The 22,617-nt window shown below is 39.3% G+C and overlaps 1 protein-coding gene across 8 annotated transcripts in view; it reads right to left on the reverse strand.

Moving 5' to 3' along the window:
• Positions 1 to 1,127: 1,127 nt before the first annotated feature.
• Positions 1,128 to 22,617, reverse strand: part of sytl5 (synaptotagmin-like 5) — a 48,612-nt gene continuing 27,122 nt past the window's right edge. For 7 of the 8 annotated variants that reach the window (XM_061053408.1, XM_061053402.1, XM_061053404.1 and 4 more), the window contains 10 exons: positions 18,760 to 18,860; positions 17,975 to 18,070; positions 15,069 to 15,134; positions 12,884 to 13,062; positions 9,791 to 9,893; positions 9,520 to 9,681; positions 9,332 to 9,437; positions 7,148 to 7,286; positions 5,551 to 5,759; positions 1,128 to 3,554 (listed from right to left, as the gene is read on the reverse strand). In XM_061053408.1, the coding sequence (XP_060909391.1) occupies positions 3,412 to 3,554; positions 5,551 to 5,759; positions 7,148 to 7,286; positions 9,332 to 9,437; positions 9,520 to 9,681; positions 9,791 to 9,893; positions 12,884 to 13,062; positions 15,069 to 15,134; positions 17,975 to 18,070; positions 18,760 to 18,860 (1,304 nt within the window). In that variant the 3' untranslated portion in view covers positions 1,128 to 3,411. The remainder of the gene's footprint in view (positions 3,555 to 5,550; positions 5,760 to 7,147; positions 7,287 to 9,331; positions 9,438 to 9,519; positions 9,682 to 9,790; positions 9,894 to 12,883; positions 13,063 to 15,068; positions 15,135 to 17,974; positions 18,071 to 18,759; positions 18,861 to 22,617) is intronic. The other variant, XM_061053409.1, reaches the window with a different exon arrangement.

A 22,617-nucleotide genomic window follows, 5' to 3' on the forward strand; every position in this document is an offset into this window, starting at 1 on the left:
TAAGATGGTTTCTATACTGATTAGAGCTCTCAAGAACTGCCCTCAATGTTGTGCTTTGCCTCTGGTCACTTCCTGTCAGCACCTGTGTGTCCAATCAGACTCAAAGCTGATCGTTTGCTCTTACTGACATTGTTCCCTTTTTTCTAGATCCTTGCTTGTGTTGTACTTACTCTCTGATGTACGTCGCTTTGGATAAAAGCGTCTGCTAAGTGAATTTAATTGTAGAATTGTCAAAAGAATATTTCAGAATCAAGTTTCATTACAAATAAATACATCAGATTGTAAGATTCTCATATCTTATCTCACGTTTTACTGGAAACAAAATGGGGCTAATTTTGGCGGCTTGAAGAAAAAAAGTGTTGAAATCCTTGTTTATGCCATAAAAAACTAATTTCAGCACCTAACACAGGGAGTCCAAGTAATCCTAATCTTAATAGCATTTCTTTTTAAAAAGAAAAAATTCCTTCGCTCGTCTTTAGTAAGAATCCAAATACAAAAAATAATATCTGAGCCTGGAGAGCATCCTGATTGAATATACAGAAGATCACGAGTTCCTGAAAAAATGAAAAGGGTTTCAAATTGATTTAATTTCTATTAAATACAGATTTGTTATGTTTCTTGGATTTGATTTAGCTTTCTATATCTGCCTTTTCATTGGATGTCTGTTTTGTATTTTTTGAATCTCCTACACCAGGGCAATTCAACTTTATTGTTTAGTGGTTCACATTTTCAGAAAGCTAAGGAGCCGGGGGCCAGACAAGCGAGCCCACCACATCACTACAGTGCGTGAAAGTGTTTTTTCCCCCCATCAACAACACAAGCTTGTGATAGGCTGTGAGCGCAGGACCAAAGATGTTCTATTAAACGAGAGCGCTGTGCTGTTTTTAAAGAACTTTAGTGTGGCAACAATGACAGTCGTTCACAATTTCGCGCCCCCTGTTTATTAGTTATTTATTTTTTAATTGTAAATAGAAGTGATCCAGATGAATAGGCTTGCCCTACACAATGAAATTAAAAATATCTATTTTTTTCTTTACATAAAAATAAGGTAATGACGTTTTTTGTTTTAGATTATTAGGACAACCATACATTTATTAAAATAGAAAATACCAAAAAATCAGTCAGTCTATGGAAAGATGTATTTATTTGAAAATATTCCTGTAACACATTTGGGATGAAAAGGCTTGAATACATAGTGATCGATGCTTTTGAAACCAGACACTACAGAGATAGTACATGCTGTACATCAAGAGTTTCTTCAGGTAATCAGGTATTGCACGAGCCTCTCATCTAAAGGATGTTGTACAGTCGACACCGTGTATTTTTTTTTTTTATCCAATTGTGCGGCGAGAAACTCTTGAAGCTGCTGAAGTTTCAGAGCGTACGGGAGGCCAAAGACAAGCAGACAAAAGAGGCATTTCATGAAAAACAAAAAAACCCGATTGTACAGGGTATTAACTTCAGTATTGTTTTTGAATCATCGCAGGGTAGTGGATCGCAGAGCTCGGAGCGACAGGGACAAGGTTACTGTCACTGACTCATTATTACGCTCGCCCTGAGATGAAACGCTCAGTGCTGACTCACTCTAACACATAACCGCTGTCTCAAGGTTCCCGGGAACACACTTAAAAAATCACACCTCCTCCTCTTGAGTTTGAGTGATGTCATTATCAGTGCTTAATACAACCTTTTTGTTCTTCTAACATTATTTCATTAAAACCATGCAGTTTCTATTATTACACTGATACAGTGCTATGTTAAAGTACATTTAAAAGCTACTCTAAATGTGTACACGGTCAAGACTTTTTTTTTTTCTACTGCAAGTACATTTGTCTAGTACTTACACTTAGATGATTTCAATGATTAGTCAATAAACAGAAAAAAAAGAACAATTTTTCTTTTCATTAATAAAGTAACAACATGAATCTGCAGCCATGCTTACGGCTATATAAGTGTCCATCCACCACATCAGTTCTGGTTCTTGAACTGCTCTCTTTAAGATGATTGGAGCCTCGATCACAAACCAGCGACAGGCCCGTGTTTCCATCAACTTTTAAGTTGAACCATCACAACCCAGGACGGCTCATCAAGGGAGGGTGTCGCACAACAACGGCAATAAAGCAACAATTAAGTTGTAAATGTTCAGATATTCCTAACTCATTTTTTCTTCCAAATAAATTAGCATGGTCCAACTAATGATAGGAAAATGTAGACGACCATTACATGCAACGGGTATGTAAAATTATCAGAACTATGGCCTACAGGAGGGTCAATGAACCCAATGCAATGCTCGAAAATTATTTTCAATTTTCTTCAGAAGCATTTATTTTTGAATTTTTGTTACGGCCAAAATAAGATTTAGTTCTAATCGCTTACATCAGCATGCTAACATACTCATAAGGAACTGATATTTTGCTTAGATAAACCTGGTAACAAATTCACTTTTAGCATTTTTAACACAAGCTAGGGAATATCCTTAGATTTTTTTGTTCTTCACCAAAGCATTGAACACATTCAAATCGTGATCTGATCAAAGCACAAAAGGAACATCCGCAAAATCACGAGCTACATTTCTTTAATTTACTCTTGGGGGGAAATATATAAATTTGTTTAACAAACATCATGTCAATCCATCATATAAATGTTGATTGTATGACCGCCTTGAAGAGCTGGCTGTCGCTGCCAGAGGCTAGAAAAGTCATGAGGTTCTGAGATTAGAATTTAACTAACCATTGTTAGAAAATGGGATAAAAATGGGATGTTACTAATCCAAGTCTCCAAAAAGTGCTATGATTATAAATTCACTTAAAGAAGTACCCGACACTTGATCAAAATTGAGTTCATTCAGAGTTCAAGAACCAGTCACTCTCCACCTCGGCTGTTTAAATGGGGGATGGATCTCAGCGTCATGTGCTTTAAACCAGGAAGCAGCATGGTTGATATAAAGGGCGTGTTTCAGTCTCTGATCCGATGTCTTACAGCAGCTCCACATGTAGACACGACTCTGATGCATGAACCACAGGGGACGAGGACGGACACATCAGGACACTGTGTGCTTATTCGGTGGGTAATACACAACATCATCTTCACATACAGCAGTAAACAGCAGTGCTTGATCAAAATTGGATATTTTGAAAGGGCAAGAGGGGGCACATGTGGATGAGAGTGTAAGGCATGACTGGCTGTTTGAGACTAGAAGAAGAGGAATCTAAACACGGGAGAGAGAGACGCAGGGATAAGAGGACGGTCGTTGTTCCTTTATGAGTATTTGAGTCGATGTTGTGTTTTTTCTTTTTTTGACCATTCCACTTTTTCCAGCTCTTATACTCACACCTTCACCTCACTCTTTCTTTCTTCTCCCCTCTCTGTTACTCTCTTCAAACTCCTCTGGTCTGTGCGTTCAGGCGGGACTCATGTGTGGCACTTGCCCATGCTCGATCGCAGCATCAGAGTACACTCCTGAGGGGCTTGTGGGTTTTCCATCATGCGCTGCCACAGACGCTGCTCCTCCCCGAATGAGTCCATCCAGTCCACCTCGTTCCCGTAACTTTTGCCTTGAGGGGAGAAGGGACGAACATTCAAATGAGCTTTTCTTTGTTGGGATTACGAGAGAGGCCTGAGGACACAAACACTTTCTCGGCACTCCAGTACTGAATGTACAGAGGAGTGATATCTGTAGGTAATGACTATAGAGGAAGGAATTCAGAATTTTTAACATTGTGTTTTGAATAAACTCCACAGAGCTCAAATCTACAGCACTACAATTCTATTTTACAAAACACAATTTAAAGTCTTTATATGTGATTTTTCACACTTAAATATAATATAAATCAAGTATCTCCTCTGAAAATAACTCTGTGAGTCATGACTGTCTACAATGGGTGTAACACCCGAGTCCCACTGTCTGTGATGTTTTCAGAGTTTTCAGAGTCCTATCTTCACTTTGTTTACATCGTCCGGACGGCCGGCTGACTCCTCCCCTCGTGTATAAAAGTTGTTTAATTGAGGGACTAGAGAAAAGAAGAATAACATACTGTACTCACTGCTTAACTGTGTTTCTAGATCACGCTCATTTCAGGTAAATTTACATGCAGTGTGAAGATACGAGCATAATAAAGATCGCTAGCATTAGCATGCTAACACAACAATGCAGCGCGAGTTGTTTTGGTTTCATGCTGGTGCTCAAGGGCGACATCTGCTGGATCAAAAAAATCACATATAAAGCCTTTAAGCCCGATCCATCTCATTACACATGCTGAAATCGTTCTCACAAAAAGGAAGGAATGAAAGTAAAACAGTTTGAATCATTTTTTAAATGTTCAGACCTTCACAGCCAGAACAAACTGACCAATCATCTAAAGGTCTGGTTAGTCATTTATCTTTATGATGGATAATGACATACAAATGTCAAACTATTCTGTTGAAGTAATAAAACAACAACAACAACAACAACACCCTGTCTGAATGATGATCCTCTGTATGAAGGTATAGTTCATGGTTTTGTCTGCCTCTTCCTAGACAACTTAAATCATCTCTGTATGTGTGTGTGTATACGAATGAAAAAAAAAGGCCTCCCTTTCCTCTGCTCCCCAAATCACAATACACACAATCTGTTTTCCCTTTGAATATTTTTCAATCTGCCAACCTCAATAGCCAAGAGGAAGAAAACAGCCTTCAGTGCTTCAACTAAAGATGCTTCAAGATAAGAGAGACTTACAATTCAAGACTTTTGTTGGGTTTGTATTTAATTTAAAGATACTACAAAGTCATTTTCTTTTAACTAAAAGGCTTTATATGTGATTTTTTTGATCCAGCAGATGTCGCCCTTGAGCACCAGCATGAAACCAAAACAACTCGCGCTGCATTGTTGTGTTAGCATGCTAATGCTAGCGATCTTTATAATGCTCGTATCTTCACACTGCATGTAAATTTACCTGAAATGAGCGTGATCTAGAAACACAGTTAAGCAGTGAGTACAGTATGTTATTCTTCTTTTCTCTAGTCCCTCAATTTTTATACTCGAGGGGAGGAGTCAGCCGGCCGTCCCGGCGATGTAAACAAAGTGAAGATAGGACTCTGAAAACTCTGAAAACATCACAGACAGTGGGACTCGGGTGTTACACCCATTGTAGACAGTCATGACTCACAGAGTTATTTTCAGAGGATATACTTGATTTATACATTTAAGTGTGAAAAATCACATATAAAGACTTTAAGACCTTATTTTCATTCACCAAACATTTCAGTACGTATACAGCATCTGCTTCCTTCAATTTTCACTAAGCCTCTTCAGCCCACGGAGACCTTTCAGAGGTTTTAACTGCCTTATTTAAAATTCTGAGCATGACTGTTATTACCTTATAAGAGGAAAAAGGAATGAGCCAATATCTCCCATACTAAAAAAGCCTAATAAACTACTATTCTTGTCACACACACACACACACACACACACACACACACACACACACACACACACACACACACACACACACACACACACACACACACACACACACACACACACACACACACACACACACACACACACACCTGACCCAGCTCCTAGCCTCACTCCCCCCAGGAAGACATTGCTGGCCAGGGCTTCTTTGTCCCACACGGTGAGCTCCAGGCACACGTTGTTGAGGTCTCCTGGCTGCAGGCCGCAGTAGGTGAAGGTGTGGTTCCACACGGGGTTCACAGTGCGTCGCTCCACCGCTGTCTTGTGCTTAGTGGACTTGTTGTTGTCAGGAAGGAGGTATCTGGAGGGAAAGAAAAAACCACAACACTTATCTGTTTAATTCATTCTTATCGTGTGTAACAAAGGAAGCCCTGTTCATGACTTGGGAGTAATGTGAATGAAATGTTGTAAAGATTCTGTAGAAAGGAGCTGATAGTTTTCCTGTACTTTGTTTTCTGTCTCTTGGGCCCTCCGCTTTGAAAACACGTTGAACTGTCGCCCTACATATTACAGAAAATAAATGTAACACATCCCTCTTTACAGACTGTATATAGTTATAGAGTAATAAGGTACATATTCTTAAAAATAAATAAAAAAATCGAGGATGTTAAGGAGGAAAAAGGGTTTCAAGATTATCTAGATGTTTGCTGCAGACTTTCACTGTGGACCCTTTATACCTTCTGTAACTGCAGGGCTAATTGTCTGTAAATTGTTCTCAACCATCCTCTAAATAAAGAATTGTAAAAAAAAAAAAAAAAAGTAAAGAGAGAAATGGACACAAATAAAGAAACAAAAAAGAAAGGAGCTGATAACATTTCTTATTTGAATGTCAATAAAATGAGTATAAAGACACACAAATAACAAACAGAGAGAAGGAAAATGAGCACGTACAGACATACAATTAAAATCAAGACATGAAGAGTAATCAAAAAGACACATGATGATACATACAGATACATGATAACTAAAGGTTCACACATAACTAAAACGACCTCACACAGGAATACAACAGAGAGAGATGTTTTAAATGATCAAAAACAGACCAACAATCCACAGCAGAAGGAGTCACAATTGGCACATGCAGACAAAAATAATAAAACAGAGACACGATATGATCACAAAGAGACACAGAAGACACGTAAAAATGACTTCAGAGATAAAACAAAAAAAAAAGACCAGAAAGAGAATTTCAAAATACTACAGAGAGAAATAAAAACCACCACAAACACAACACGACTGCAGAGAGTCATGACGACGACACACAAAAAGTACCACAGAGAAGCAGAACAAAGGGAAGGAGACAAAAATACAAACTACTGCTAAGTGAAGGGAAAACCATCACAAAGACAAAAAGAACAACTTCAACGAGACAAAGGAAACATAAAGAGACACAAAACAAGAAGAAGTTGTTTTTTTAGCATTTCTTTTTCTGATGTCTAAATGGTGTTTTATAAGTCATGCCCTTGGTTCAAAGCTGATACAGGTAACATTTTTGTGTATATTTCTACATCATGTTAATATATGTGTGTTTTTGCATTGGTGTATCACACTTAATAACTTGAATATGCAGTTTATTTGTTGTGGAGGATTGTGGCTTTACTTTTCACATGTGCTACTCTTTACTTCTATTTGACACCCCCCCCCCATGTGAAGGTCTTTTTTAACTAGCCCCTGAAGTGGTCGTCTCACCCTTTCACAAAAGGATCTGAAGTGCCTCCTGACTTGACGGCAGTGAGATTCTTTGCTCCCTTGACGAGCAGCTCGACCATGCCCCCTTCAGGCAGAGTGAAGCTGGCTGCCTTCTTGCTTTTCAGGAACCCTTTCTTCACTGTGACACAAACAAACAAACAAACATGTCATGTATTTACACAACTAAGCACACACTCAGTACAAGTACACTTCCCTTTACACTTTCCATTCCCCTAATTACTTTATAAATACAAAAATAATGATTAAAAAAAAGAATTATTATAGAATAATTCAGAAAGTCTTTAAGTTATGTGAAATTAATGAAAACCAGTTGAAAATGTGGGCAAGTTAAATATTGTGTAACTCCTAAATAATTCAGCAATAAATCCATTATCAAAGCCTTCAGGGCTGTTTCATAATGAGTCATCTCTTAAGGGTCTTAGAGTTATTAAATCTGAAGTATTAAATTCAGAGAAGCTGATAACATGAGTGTTGTAGAGCAAGATTCTCTTTAAATAGAAATAAGTGTTCAAACCATTCTTCCAATCAAGCATGCCAAGATCCATTGTCAACAATGACTTGTAACTTAGCAACAAAGTCATTTCAATTTCCCTCGGGATCAACAAAGAATCTATTAATCATCTATCTGTACAATGTTTTATTGACATTTATTACATTAAGCTGTAAGTCGACATTTGAACTAGAGACTTTAAAGTCTTTCTATGTGATTTTACACACTTAAATGTATAAATCAAGTATCTCCTCTGAAAATAACTCTGTGAGTCATGACTGTCTACAATGGGTGTAACACCCGAGTCCCACTGTCTGTGATGTTTTCAGAGTTTTCAGAGTCCTATCTTCACTTTGTTTACATCGCCGGGACGGCCGGCTGACTCCTCCCCTCGTGTATAAAAGTTGTTTAATTGAGGGACTAGAGAAAAGAAGAATAACATACTGTACTCACTGCTTAACTGTGTTTCTAGATCACGCTCATTTCAGGTAAATTTACATGCAGTGTGAAGATACGAGCATAATAAAGATCGCTAGCATTAGCATGCTAACACAACAATGCAGCGCGAGTTGTTTTGGTTTCATGCTGGTGCTCAAGGGCGACATCTGCTGGATCAAAAAATCACATATAAAGCCTTTAAATACATTGTACGCTTTTTAAAAATTCTGTTTTTAATCTCACAACCACTCAGATTTATCTGGTGACAACCTGAGGGTTACATTTGGAACCACTGCTGTACAAAATAAGTCCATCTTTGATGTGACAGACTACAAGAGAACATGTAAACAATGTGGGCTCAATGCACCGAGGCATGGATTCAGGGTCTATTTTAGAAGCAGCACTTTACACTAATTAGAGACATGGGGTAAAAATTAGGACATTAGTGCATAAACAACTTTTTTTTTTAATCTCCTTTTTTGAGGTCAGATGGAGGATGGTGGACTTTATTCTAGATGTCACACCAAGTTGGGGAAAAGTTATATTTAACCTTTTTTTTAACAAGCAGCTTCCCTCTGATGGGTCAGTCATTATAAAAGGCTCATGCTGTGTGCACACACACACACACACACACACACACACTGGTCAAACCAACACAACTTTTTTTTAAGCCAGAAGAGGTCACAAAGTTTTAAATAAATCAAAAAAATCAAAGTTCACTTTTGAGAAAATGGGAATAAAATGATCCACAAGACATCTGGAAGATTTCAATTAGAGGGAGCTATGCAGCAATAAAAACATGAAGCTTAAATATTATACTCAGTGTTTACATTACAGCATGCTTAACATTATACTGCTAGAGACAGTGTGGAATTTATTAATTAAAAACCACTTAAAGTCTTTATATGTGATTCTTCACACTTAAATGTATAAATCAAGTATATCCTCTGAAAATAACTCTGTGAGTCATGACTGTCTACAATGGGTGTAACACCCGAGTCCCACTGTCTGTGATGTTTTCAGAGTTTTCAGAGTCCTATCTTCACTTTGTTTACATCACATATAAAGCCTTTAAGGGAAGACCTACAGGGGACACATTGAACTTTATATGTCTGACACAAATTTGATGTTTTGCTAATAAGGCAATTATTTTAACTGTTAGTTTTACCTTTGTTTGAAAAGGAGGAGCAACAACATGCTTTACATCACAAAGGTTGTAAAGGTTGTAAAGGTACCTGGTACTTCGTCCAGAGGCATGAGGTTCTTCTCTCCAGGAATGTACTTCAACACGACTGTCAGTTCTCCTTTGTACGGCATTGTGGAGTCCACGCTGCTCTCCACCTACACAAACATCATTCACGATCTGCTCAAGCACATTTACAACATGGGACAACAACGCTCATCCCCGCATCCCGTACTGTACCTTGGGCTGGAGAGCGTACCACTCCTCTATTTGGGTGTCAAACTCCCAGGAGTCAAAGGTCAGCTCCACCTCTCCCAGGAAGTTGTTCTGTCCGAAGCGGTCGTGGTGCCACACGGAGACCTGCAGGGTTCTCGTCTCCAGCTGTGAGTGGCTGATCACGTACTACACATACACACAGGGGGGAAACATCGACGTGATTATATGAGTTCTGAAATGAGTCATCTGAGTTTACAGAGTTACCGCTGTACGTTTGTGCTTTCAAGCCACTGACCCTCAGATTCTCATTGAAAACAGGGCTGATGCTGTTGGCCTTGACGCTCGTCTTCCTCTTGCTCTGTCGTGACATATCTGGCAGCAGGTAAGTCTTCACGTATCTGCCAAGAAGACACAGAGTAACTCCATTAGGCTCCACAATTGGAAAACGTTTATCAATCAATTTTTTTTTTATTTGTATAGCATCAACTCATAACAGGTGTTATTTCAAGACACTTTACATAAAGCAGGTAAAAGACCTTACTCATTGTTATGTTACATAAAGCAGGTAAAAGACCTTACTCATTGTTATGTTACAAAAAGCAGGTAAAAGACCTTACTCATTGTTATGTTACATAAAGCAGGTAAAAGACCTTACTCATTGTTATGTTACATAAAGCAGGTAAAAGACCTTACTCATTGTTATGTTACAAAAAGCAGGTAAAAGACCTTACTCATTGCTATGTTACAAAGATCTGGCCTATCCATCATGAGCACTTTAGCAAAGCAGCAAAAGTTACAGTGGTAAGAAAAAACTTTCTTATTAAAAGACAGAAATCTTCAGCCAGATACCCGGCTCATGATGAAACAGTCTTCACAGGTCTAGACTGCGCCGGGCTTGGAAAGGGATAGGGGGAGAGATGGGATAAGATGCAGGAAGAGGGATAGGGAGCAAGGGGGGTGGGGGGTGTTGTTCAGGCAACGTTTATATAAGCATTAAAATAATAGCCACTGCCCCTTTTACACTTGTGCTGCTTTATATGATAAATATTATATTTATGTCATGTGTTTGAACATATCTGTAGTTTTTTTTTTGGCGGATGTCTGGACCAGGACAACCAGGAAGTGGAGATGTTGAGTCCCAGTAGTGCCTTCATGGTATTTGATTGGCTAAGGTAGAAAAAGTCAAGTTTTAATACTTATTAGGTAAACCAGCTGTTTTAACCAATTGATGTGCTTGTCATGATTTGGTCTCATTTAGTTTTGTATTTCAGCGTTTAGGTTTCCATGTTTTAATTTCTCTTGTCCATCCTAGTGTTGCTTGTTTCCTTTGTGTGTTTTTGTCTGAATGTTTTATAGTTTAGTGTTTCCTGTTTTATTTTGTAGTTTCTTATCCTTGTGTTTCTTTGTTCTAGTGGTAATGTTACATTCTTGAGTTCTGTGTGTCTTGATGTGTCATGATTTAGTTTGTAGTTGTCCTCAGTGTTTCTTGTATTGTATTCCTGCCTCTGTGTTCCTTCCCTCGTGTTGTCAGATCATTGTTGTAAGTTGCTAGTGTTGTTTGTCGTATGTGAGTCTATGTTGGATGTCGGTCGTCTTCTGCTCTAGTATTTTGACTTCTAGTTTTTGGTTTAAAGTAAGTTTTTTGTTTTTAGCCTTTTTGTTAAAATAAATCTTATTTCTAGTTTCTGCAATTGGGTCCACCTCCTCTTTGTATTTTTCATCAATCCGCTCATGACATTATGAATTGTATGCATTGTATCAGTCCTCGGTTTGTCTATGATTGTATTTCATTTTCTTAACTCATTTTGTGAATTTGATTAATCATGTTTTTGTGATGTTTTTTGCTTGTATGGACCCCGGGGAAGATTAGTTGTTACTGCGGTAACAGCTAATGGGGATCCAATGTAAACAAATAAATAAATAAAATTCAAAGGATGAGTAAAAAAAAACAAAAAACCCTAAATGCTGAAAACCCTTCATCGGTAACATCAGGGGTTCCCAAACTTTTCATCCCACGACCCCCAAAATAATGATGCGAGAGACCGGGGACCCCCTCTGTCCCTGGAAGTTGTTAAAGCATAACGTTGCACACAGCAGCACGCACTATTGGACCTATCCAAACACTGACATTAGAACAACGCTAAAAAATACAGCAGCCTTAAAGGTTTCTGGTTTTATATGCTCTTTAGTGTGTTTTCATGTCCTGTGCATGTTTAGGCACATCTATGTGCAAAAATTCAAAGTCCGCGGAAATGCGGCTTCTCCTACGTCCTCCTGTTAGCTGTAGCATTAGCCGCATGTAACGCTCGGTTCTAGCCCCCCTCGATAAAAATTTGTCAGTGTGACGTCTTGGCTCGTTGTGACCCTGCAGCTCATGTTGAAATTTCCGAGAAGCGTGCTGAGCAACTGACCAATAACGACAGAGCGGATCGGCAGACCAATCAGAGCAGACTTGGCCCACGTGGGGTCTAACAGTGTGGGCTCAACAGAGCGTAGCTGACGGACTCAGAGCGTAGAGGGAGCAAGGAGGAGCAGTACATTAGACTTTAGCTATTGTGAACGTACAAAAGTATTTACATAGATTAAATATACGAACCCCAAAAAGGGCAGAATATGACCTCTTTAAATAATTGAACAAGATTTTTGTATGCAATTTCACAGTAATGGGTAAAATATGTAATTTCAAGTAATCTCCAGTTTGTATTTGTTTTTGGAAGGCATCTTGCGACCCCCCTCCCAGTGTGCCGCGACCCCCACTTCGGGAACCACTGGGTAACATGAACAACTGCAGATAGAGAGAGCCTTCTCCTCGACTGCTAACAAAAGGGTCGTTCTATCTGTTGTAAAAAAAAACAGTAAATAACTAATTATATAAAGAAAGAAAAGGACTTGAAAGCTTAACCTTCATGCTGACGAGGGTAAACGTGTGAATAAATCCTTCTCAATAACGACTGATCAAACTCAATCCGCCGATCTGCTGATGTGTGGTATGACTAAAGCTCCACACAAACTTAATACTGTTTGTGGACCTTGAGTTTGGGATTGTTTTTGTCAAAAGTCTTAAACAATGCCCTGGTTGGTTGTTGAGTTGAGTCTTCTCTCATTATTAATAAATCACCAGAGGTAACTGCACAGCCTGTTAAATGAAAACTATAAAAACAAATTGTAGAAAAACATAAAATGACTCACTAGCTGCTAACCATGACCGAGCTCAAACACACAACCAGCCTGGGGTAGTGTTGCTGCTACATCTTGTAAAATAACAGTAAGGTGCAACGCCTGCCTAAACCTTCAAGAATTGACCTCCTAGTGGCGTTAGAACTCTTGGATGTATAAGTGTGACAGCTAAGATATTAAATCGTTTTTTTTTGTGTGATTGCACTCTTACGCGTCGGTGCGTTGCCTCTTCTCGTCTCCGGTTGCCAGGTTGTGACACTCCCTCACCAGGACGTTGAGAGCTCCGGTCTTGTAGCTGTAGCTGATCTTCAGCAGGATCTCGCCGCTCACCCTGGCGTTGCCATAGTCACCGGATTCACTGTACATGCTCAACATGCTGTTTATGCTACTCTGTAATGCACACACACAGATAATGAGAGGGGGGGGGGAGAAGGTCACTGGATGAGTTGAAGAGGTAAGGAAAAGGAAACGAGAGCAACAGCATGAAGTCAGAAGCATGAAAGAGACGAGGCAAGATGAGGAAAACAAGCTTCTAATATATCACAGACGTGCTGATGAAATAGGGTAGAAATAAAAATATCTTGAATAAAGTCTGCAGCAATACACGGTAATGTTAAGGGTAATGTTAAGGGTAAGGATAATGCCATGTGAAATAACACATTGCTTCTCCCACAGGCATGTATACTTTAGACTTCAGATTGAAGATTTCAGTGCAGGGGAGATGTTGATGGTACTCTACTACACATGTAAAAGACCACTGCTCCTAGTGATGGCTGCATGCATGTATCTATTCCACTGGACTTAAAAAATGTATCTTCCTTACATGCACTCTGTGAGTAGTTACACACACTAAGATGTTTTCTCATAGTCCACTGCACAGCTCATACATTGCACCTTTTGTACATTTTTATTCTTTATATTTTACATTTTTAAATTATATTTTATATATTGTAATAGCTTCTTATACTGTATTATTTAAGTTGTTGCTAGTTCTGCTTTATTTCCTTGTTAATTGTTTAGCACCAATACACCAAGTCAAATTCCTTGTATGTGTAAATGTACTTGGCAATAAACCCCGATTCTGATTCTGATTCTGATTCTGATTCTATAAAGGATTAAAAACTTTTGAAAATCCAACCTTTCAACACACAGAATCATGTGCATGAAACAGATTTTGCATTTTGTATAATGTTCCAAAAATATCAGTCTTATCTGTGTTACTGGACAAAAGAAAGTAATCATGACAGGATGGACTGTAAATTATTGTCTTAATATGGCCTGGACAGCTTCCTGGGCAGAGTTGATTGACAGCCAGGGGTTTTTAAAGGTTACTTCCTATAAAAGGATGTCGGTGGCTCCTATGAGACCTCCTTTTGTAGTTTGCCTTATGTGTTTTAGATCTCTATTTCTTTTTCTTTTCATGCAAGTTTCTCCCTCTTGTGTCCATGTGTTTGTTTGGTGCTATATTTTATATCTCTTTAGCACTTCTGCTATCAATCAACCTGATTGTTTGTTTTATTTTATTAGCTTCTTCTTATCCATTTTCTCATTTCCTGTAACATAACCGGTCAAAAGGAGATCGTCTACATATGACTTTCTATTGCTGTTCATCTTTCTGCTAAACCAACAACAATAACAAGTAATAAAAAAAACCCAAAGACAGCTAGGTGACATAAAAGGCAGATTGGATAAAAGGAGAATGGAAGTCAGTTATCAAAGGAACAAATAGGAGAAATAAATAAATGACAAGAAAAAGAGTGAAAACTACCGCTCATGTGGTGTTATAGTTATTACCACAGTGAGAGAATTGTCCTGTGTTTGTGTGCATCTATCTCCTGCACAAACGATCAAATTGGATCTAAAAAAAAAAACAACAACAACAAACCGGTCTTTGTGCTCCTCAAAACCGTGTTCCTGCAAAACCAATTTTATGAACAAAGACACCGACTCACTAAAAACCACAGTAGGTATTCATTATCTGGAACACGTCTTTGAAAGCAGGCGGACCTAAAGAGTCGAAGCTTTTGGAGATGAATAAAACTGGTGTAATCCCCCCTGATAATATGATAACGTCTGGAGAACGCTGGAAGAAAGAAGGCTGAATTGAGCCACACACTGTGCTTCTTCTACTGGAAAGTCTACTCCATTTATTCCCTACAGGGAGCTGGTGTGATAAATGACTAGAGTAATGCATGTAGCTTAGTCTTACAGGGAACAAATGAAGCTAACATCACTTAAGAAAAAAAAGAAGCATGAGCACAAACACACACTGAACATGCAGGGGTTTGAAGGAAAACTCATTTACATTATTCAGTGTTATATTTGAGCTGCACTCTTAACTGTTCTATAATGTAGAGGTGGACACTAATGCATGCAGACATTCGCAGGAGACTTACAGTCTCAGCGTCCGAGTCGGGGACATTGAGGTGTCCCCACCTTCTGACTGAGCCGGGAGTGGAAGACTAGCAGCCGGTTCATTTGAAGATAAACAGGGGACAGAAAAAGAGAAAAAGAGAGAGAGAGAGAGAGAGAGATCTGAGCTCTTTGATGTGTTAGTGATAGAAGCAGACCCCGAGCACAGACCCCCAGAAGCCCCCAGAGGAGGAGCTGCAGGAAGCCCTGTCACACAGCAGCACAGCCAGAAACCACATTACACATGGTTACCATGGCGATTATCAGATGAAACCACAGCGATTACAACTCATCTGGAATCGGTGAAATCCACATGGACACACTGGATACAAACAAACACACACACATGCACACACATGCACTCACACACACGACACACACCAACACACACCGACACACACACATGGAAACGATCATGGTATAGACACATATATATATATATATATATATATATATATATATATTTATTTATTTATTTTTATTTTTTTTCCTCTCAATTATCTTCAATTTTGTTTCTGTTTATTTTTCTTGCTACGTCCCACTCAGCCACTCACTTTAATGCATTACACTGCCACACACACACACATTCACACTTTTCTTATACACTACCTCAACTTACTGCTTGACTTTTATTATGTCTACTTTAATTGTATTTGTCTTTTCTAATGTTTTGCGTATTTTGATTTAGTTCTGTTTATTTCTGTTTTGTCTGTTTTCGTTTATTTGCCGTTGCTTTAATTGTCACGTCTATGTGCACATTTTTGTTTTGTACTTGCACACCTTATCACAATAAAATAAAATAAAAAGATCTAGTTTAAGCCTCTCTCTTTTTGTCTGACTGAAAGGATGAGAATCACTGAAATATCACCAAAACTACTGCAAAGATTTATCTAAAATTTAGATGTTCCAGTTCTCCAGAAAAGGAGAAAAGTCTCAGACGCTGTCGGGATGGATTGTGTTAAACATTCATTTCCACCTTAGATGAACTGCCATTACTTTTAAGATCATTTAAAGCCCTAGTGTTTGCGATTTTGGGAGACTGAAGAGAGATTTTGGAGACGAAGTAAACTATTTTTTTTCCTGCATATGACTTTAAATATTTTTGTTATCTTAGCATGACCTCTTCTCTCCAGTAGACAGTATACAGGAAGTGAGGTAGCAGGGTCCATTTTTTTTGGACTGGGAGATTTATTCTAGGACTGAATTAATAAAATAGATATGGCGTAGACTTTTTTCCATTTTAATTTAAAAATCTAGAAATTACACCAATGAATAATAGAACTAATACTACCTCAGCTGTGATTTCATTATCCACCAAAGCCCTCCATGAAGTGAATCATGTCGTTAGGGGGCAAAGAAAATTAGAGCTCAATTCAATAAGATACTCAAATCTCAGCGATAATGTCCCGTATCACCTTCTTTCACTTTCATTCATACAGACAACTGCAGCTCAGCGACGGTTGTCATACATTAATAATAAGATGAGTTGATAAATGTCAGACAGGCAGGACGTCTGTCTCATCTGCTCATCTATGCAGTTCTCAAATTACACACAGAGGCACAACAATGAACACAGCATGAGTCAGGAAATGAGCCAATTATATGCTAGGTCAATATCTGGATAGACTCGGCTCTATGGAGTTGGTTGAAAGGGTTTGCAGAATTAAAGAATTGTGTTAAGATGTGTGATAATGTGAGTGAGTGGCTCATTTGAGAATGATTATATATAGGAGGGCTTTGTTTGCCACTAGTGCCAAGTGCTTGATAATGCTGTGATTATTGTGTGGTTTGTGTAAATAACACAACAAACAAAGCGGGCTGGACGTGCTTTTGTGGTTTTTGGCTCAATTGATTGATTACTATCGCAGCTTCTTGTTGCTGTGAACATTTCAAAGTGAACTCCACTTAAGTCTGGTTCACACTGCAGGATAATCGGGCCGATTTGAGCTCCGGTTCTTCCTTCCCGACAATCGCAGGGTCGCTCCCGACTCGAGGCTGCTCGGACCCGATTCTCTGCTCAGATTATCTTGTAGTGTGAGCGGTACAAAGATCCAATCTTAACGTTTCCCCGACCTGCCCGGCGATCGCCGGGGGACGCCCCGATTTATTTCAAACATGTTTGATGTTTAGAATTTAAAATCTTGACTTTTACATCATGAAAAGGGTCCGGCAGAAGTTGTGTGTGACTACAATATAATCACCAGAGACAAGGGAGGACTGTAGTCATGGTGACCAGCTGCATTTTTTTTTCTCGGTACAGATCATCAGTGCAGCACTTTTCTGAAACTTGTATCCACATATCTACGATCGTACCAACTTTCCGCTCTCCTACAACAACTTCCACTTCCTTCTCTTTCACCAACCGTCGTCCTTTGTTTTTTGTTTCACCACCCCGACTTTTAGACAATCGGGGTAAAATCGCACAGTGTGAGCCAGGCTTTAGTTGTATAGTCTGTTGCAAAAACAGATGAATGAAACATACTTAATGATACACCTGAATGTGAGATAATGTGTTGTTCTGTTATATTTGTTAATTGACTGTGACATGAGAAAAAAAAGCCATAAAAAACAACTTAGAGGAGGCAGAACAATCCCAACACTTAACTAACTTACATCATAGTAAAGCATTCATTATCATACTACAAGTCAAGTTAGTTCATGTAAATGCAGCAAGCGTCCTAAGCGTGCAGCGGAGGGTGTTCGTGACACCAGCTGGCTTCCACAATGTTTACACAGTCAACAGTGAACATACACACCTGACTGAAGCGTCAGGTGATGATGTACACACAGAGAGTGCATGTTCATGTTTGTACTGTACGTGAGCACACAGGACTTTCCCAGAAGCTGCGCTCTCACTTTGTGTTTGCAATAGCATTAACATGGGTGTTACCATCGACATGTCGATGCTGGGGCGTTGTTTCGCAGACTTCCCGTGGGCTGACATGAGAGCATCAATGTCCTCCTCTGTTTCCTCATCGGTAAAGTCCTGCGGATGACAGCGTTCAGATTGAATCAAAAGGAGGAGCATCCGGGAAGCTGGCCAAAAGCATCGTTTGAGTTTTCCCACACATGAGAGTTCTCTGTGGGCGGATGCAGCGATGTTTTCCATAAATTTACACAAGACAAGTCAGGACAGGAGTGTGGTTATTTATTTGTTTACTCACTTTTTCATGCGCCAAAAAAAAAATCACAAAGTCGGTTGGTTAACAGTAAACTTGTGAGCATGAACGGATTAAAAAAAAAAAATCCTGTTTTAGCCTGAGTCCCACATGTGTTTTTGTGGAGCAGTTTGAGAAAAAAAAAAAGATAGAAAATAAACTGAGTAATCACAGAGACAAAGCAGTCCATCAGATCCTCCACCTGTTTTTCAGCATACAGCCGTTTAGATGCTTGTGAGGCTCTTTGAAGTGTGCTGCTCTAAAGGGAAATTAACATTCAGCCCCACGCCTGATGCATCACGTTAACTTCATCAGCCCACAGATGAACTCGATACAGATGTACAGTGCAGTACATGTAGTCGCTTAGCAGGGTGCATGGACTGAAAAACCTCAAACAAGCTGTGTGGATTTTAAACTTAAATGCTTGGGTTTTTCTAAGGCCTGCAAAAAATCTAAACAAGTAGTCAGTTTGCAGAGAGCTGGAGGTTTGGAGGAGGGATGTATTGACGCCTCTTACTGTTTCGGTGAGCCCAGGGATTGAATGCCTTCTGCGATTGAGGGCGTCGTCACTGGGTTCAGATCCAGGAACTGACAGGTCCATCTCTGAGTGACTGAGATCTGCAGGGAAGGGAAGGATGGGGGAAAGGAAAGGAAGACCGGGAGAGGGGGGGCGCGGGGGGGCGCGGGTACAGAGGAGAGTGTGAGAAAAAAAAAAGTCGTTTTAAAGATGCTGTTTGAAGGGAGTCGGGGACCTCAAGGCAAAAACTGAGGAAACCTTATCATCATTTTTTCTGTTTGTGGAGAGTGTGGGAAAATCATTAAGGTCTGCAGACGTACTCTCTGCCTCACTGTAATAATCAAATACTGAATTTGTTTAGCAGTTGATGGGTAACAAATGCAGCTCAGAATGATTGTATGCAGTGTTAATCTCGTCAACGAAATAAATGACAAAAATATTCATTGACGAAGGTCTTTTTTTAAATTAGTCAACTATGACGATGACGAGACGAAACTCACCTATTTGACCATTTGATAAATAATATTACTTCATCATCTAATTGACGAAAATGTGACGAAACAAAAACTAAAGTGAGGATTATCACGTTTCCCCCCTCAGCTGTTCTAAAATCATTGTAAACCACAGCATACTTCATCAAAGGTGTGTGTGGTGAGTGCAACAATGTGCAGCCTGGAGCCTGCAGGTCTGTGAAGCCCCGCCCCCTGGAGCCAGCAGGTCTGTGAAGCCCCGCCCCCTGGAGCTTCTGATAATAAAAATAAAAGCTTGCGTCTGATTTTGTTGACTAAAATATCTTCTATTGTCGTCAACTAAAATGATATGCAATTTTAGTCAGTGACTAATGGCATAAATTAAATCAATAACAAATAAATAATATCTGACTAAATATAAAAGGACATTTACGTCAGGAGACTATGACTAAATTAGAAAATGGTGTGAAGATTAACACTGATTGTATGTAGGTAAAGAAGGTCATGACTGTCATGGAGTAGTCACAGAACCTACGTAGGTAATAAGAGTTTAAAGAACAAGACCAAAAAATGTAAAATAAAATAAATAAAAAATGCTTCCTGTAATCGTAATTCATCAAGTTTACTCCAATACCGCTCATTTTTTGGATTGGGACGTTTCCTCCCACTTCAGTCCTGACAGGAAGTCTTAGTTTACCCGCTATCTAATCTGACATCAACTGGAAAGCTGTTGTTCTTCAGATACCCAATCTGACCAAAGATTTCACAGCAGTGGAAGTTTTCTTCATCTTTAAGGTCATCCAAGGTCAAATATTTGATTTCTTTGATTTGAACTCTGTTGTTTTATCCCCGGAGGAACACAACAAATACTTCTAGTATTTTCAGATATTAGAAGTATAATAACAAGCAGCATTACTGTAAAATGGCCTGAAGGGCGGGAGTTGCTATGGCGATATGAACAGTCCGAACGAACTCTGTCCAATGAGAGATGAAAACTAAAACCTTTGGCTGTGATTGGTGGATTGGCTTTTCGGCAGTCAATAAAAATATGCAGATGTTGCTATGCAGATTTGGATGTTGGGGACACGAAGTAGAATAAATTGAATACATTTTTGTTTTTTTAAAAATATGTACAATTATTTGGCTATAGAAAAAAACACTTAAACCAGGTTTAATAAAAGTCATGTTTTCACGGGTCAAAGAAGTGTTAAGTCATGGAGTTTAATGCTCTCTTACTTAGCCATACATGCTAATCATTCAGTTTTCCTTTGAGCAGATAAACACGCACACTTCAATCCATTAATACACTTTTGCTCTGTGCTTTTTACTAGGTCTAAAAAGACTCTTTGTTGTGAAAAAATATTTTTATTTTGAGCTGGAAGGCATCCTTTAAAAACTTCAAAGATCGAGCTATCACAGTTGTTCCCCCTGCTTTACGTCTTGATGCAAAGCAAACGATCGCTTCTCTGCACTAGCTCTCACAGGTATTCATATTTCACAACTCACTGATGTGTTCTTGTAATTAAGTTCATTTCAGAATCAGGTAAAACAAATGAAAAAAAGGAAAAATATTTGAAATATGAAGTTGAAAAGACGTGTAAAAAAGCTGAAAAAATGATGGTACTGTGTATAGTATATTATTTGTATATAACTTGTGTTCCTGTTCCTGAGGGAATCTTCCCAAGGGATTAATAAAGTTCCTATCTATCTATCTATCTATCTATCTATCTATGTCTGAGATTTTTAAAAAAGTGAGCATCACCGCTCTGGCGATCTGAAGACCTTACTCAGACACAGGTCTATGAATAAAGTCATACAGACTATTAGACTCTTAAAAATCTGTGCATAAAATGGTAATACAATGCAAAAGTCAAATGGCTTAATACAGTCGGACAAATCTGTGGGCATGAGTCGACATCTTGACTCGGCAGTTCTCTTCAAGCTAACGACACTAAATGAAGCAATTTTAAATCTTGACACGCTTCTGAACAGCTGTTAGTAGTGAGGATAAAAGGTCTAACACGGGGACAGACAAAGTGGGTGTTATTACACTTAAAATACAAAAGAGGTCAAACAGAAAAAAGAACAGAAGCGAACAGCAACTGGGATGTGATTTGCAGACGTGAAATCTGCTCACGACAGGAGGAGTCATTTTGTCTTTTACGAGGTACTCCACAGTGTCAGGGTGCGTTCGGATTGTCCCTCCTATCTCCTTTCACGCTCCACTTCACCTTTAACCCCGGAAGCATTTAAGAGGCGGCCATGATAAGAGCCGTTCGAATTCTCTTAAAGTTAAGGAAAGGTGGGTCAATGCTTCCTTTATAACCTCCTTTAGGATACACTGGACCATCCTTTAGGAAAGGAGGTGAGATATGACGCCCCACAATTCCTTGCGGCCGCAACATTTAAAGCGAGTCGCGCATCCGACCGTTCACGAACATTAACGATGATCGTAAAGGGGCTCAGATGATGTTTTATTCAACATATTTAATTCACTTAAGAATGCTTTGTGCAGTTGTACATTTGTATGTTTAAAACATCATGTGTAGGTTATATCTTACATAAATGTAACAATTAATTTCATGTTTATTTTGATGTTGATTTCTGAGCTGATGGTTTCACTTTTGTTACTTGTAGCCTGGTAGTCTATATTTCTTTTATTTAAATTCCAGCATTGTGGTAATCAGGATTATTTCACCGGTAAGAAGGCACAGGGGAAAGTTTTTTAGATGCGTTTTTTGTAGTCCATTTTCTGAACATTGTAGTTTCAACACGGCGGACTCACGTCATTAACCGCCGCCGCCCCGTCTCATTGAATGACATCGCCTAGTGGAAAATGCGGTCGGATTGTCAGAGCAACGAGATCGCCTTTCCCTAAGTCCTTTATGAATTCTCCTAACATCTTTCCTTGACCTCATGACGTTTTCGCGGGGTTAAGGTGAAGTGGATAGTGAAAGGAGATAGGAGGGACAATTCGAACGCACCCTCAGTGTGAGGGCAGATGAGTGTCTTCAGCACGACCTTGGTTCAACTGTCCTTGACAGGATACTACTGCCGCCAACACATCTTCAAACTGTGACTCAGATATGGAAATGTTTACTGTGAAAACTAAAGCCGTTTTCACATCTGCTCTCAGGATAATATCTAGATATTTACAGGAGGACTTCTCCGGAGATTCTCCTGACCTAGTCGTTCACATATGCTCCTCACAGCTGGAGACTATCAATGTCAGAGGGGGGGGGGGGGGGGGGGGGGCGGGCGGCGGCGGGGGATTTCCTGAGGTGAGACGTGACGTAAATAAACAACGCAGAAGTAGCAGCCGAAGCAACAGAGTCCGCTACACGACGTTATAATGAGAATATTTGTCTTTATATCAATGCTATGTGTA

Source organism: Labrus mixtus, chromosome 13, assembly GCF_963584025.1.
Source record: "Labrus mixtus chromosome 13, fLabMix1.1, whole genome shotgun sequence".
Lineage (NCBI taxonomy): Eukaryota > Metazoa > Chordata > Actinopteri > Labriformes > Labridae > Labrus > Labrus mixtus.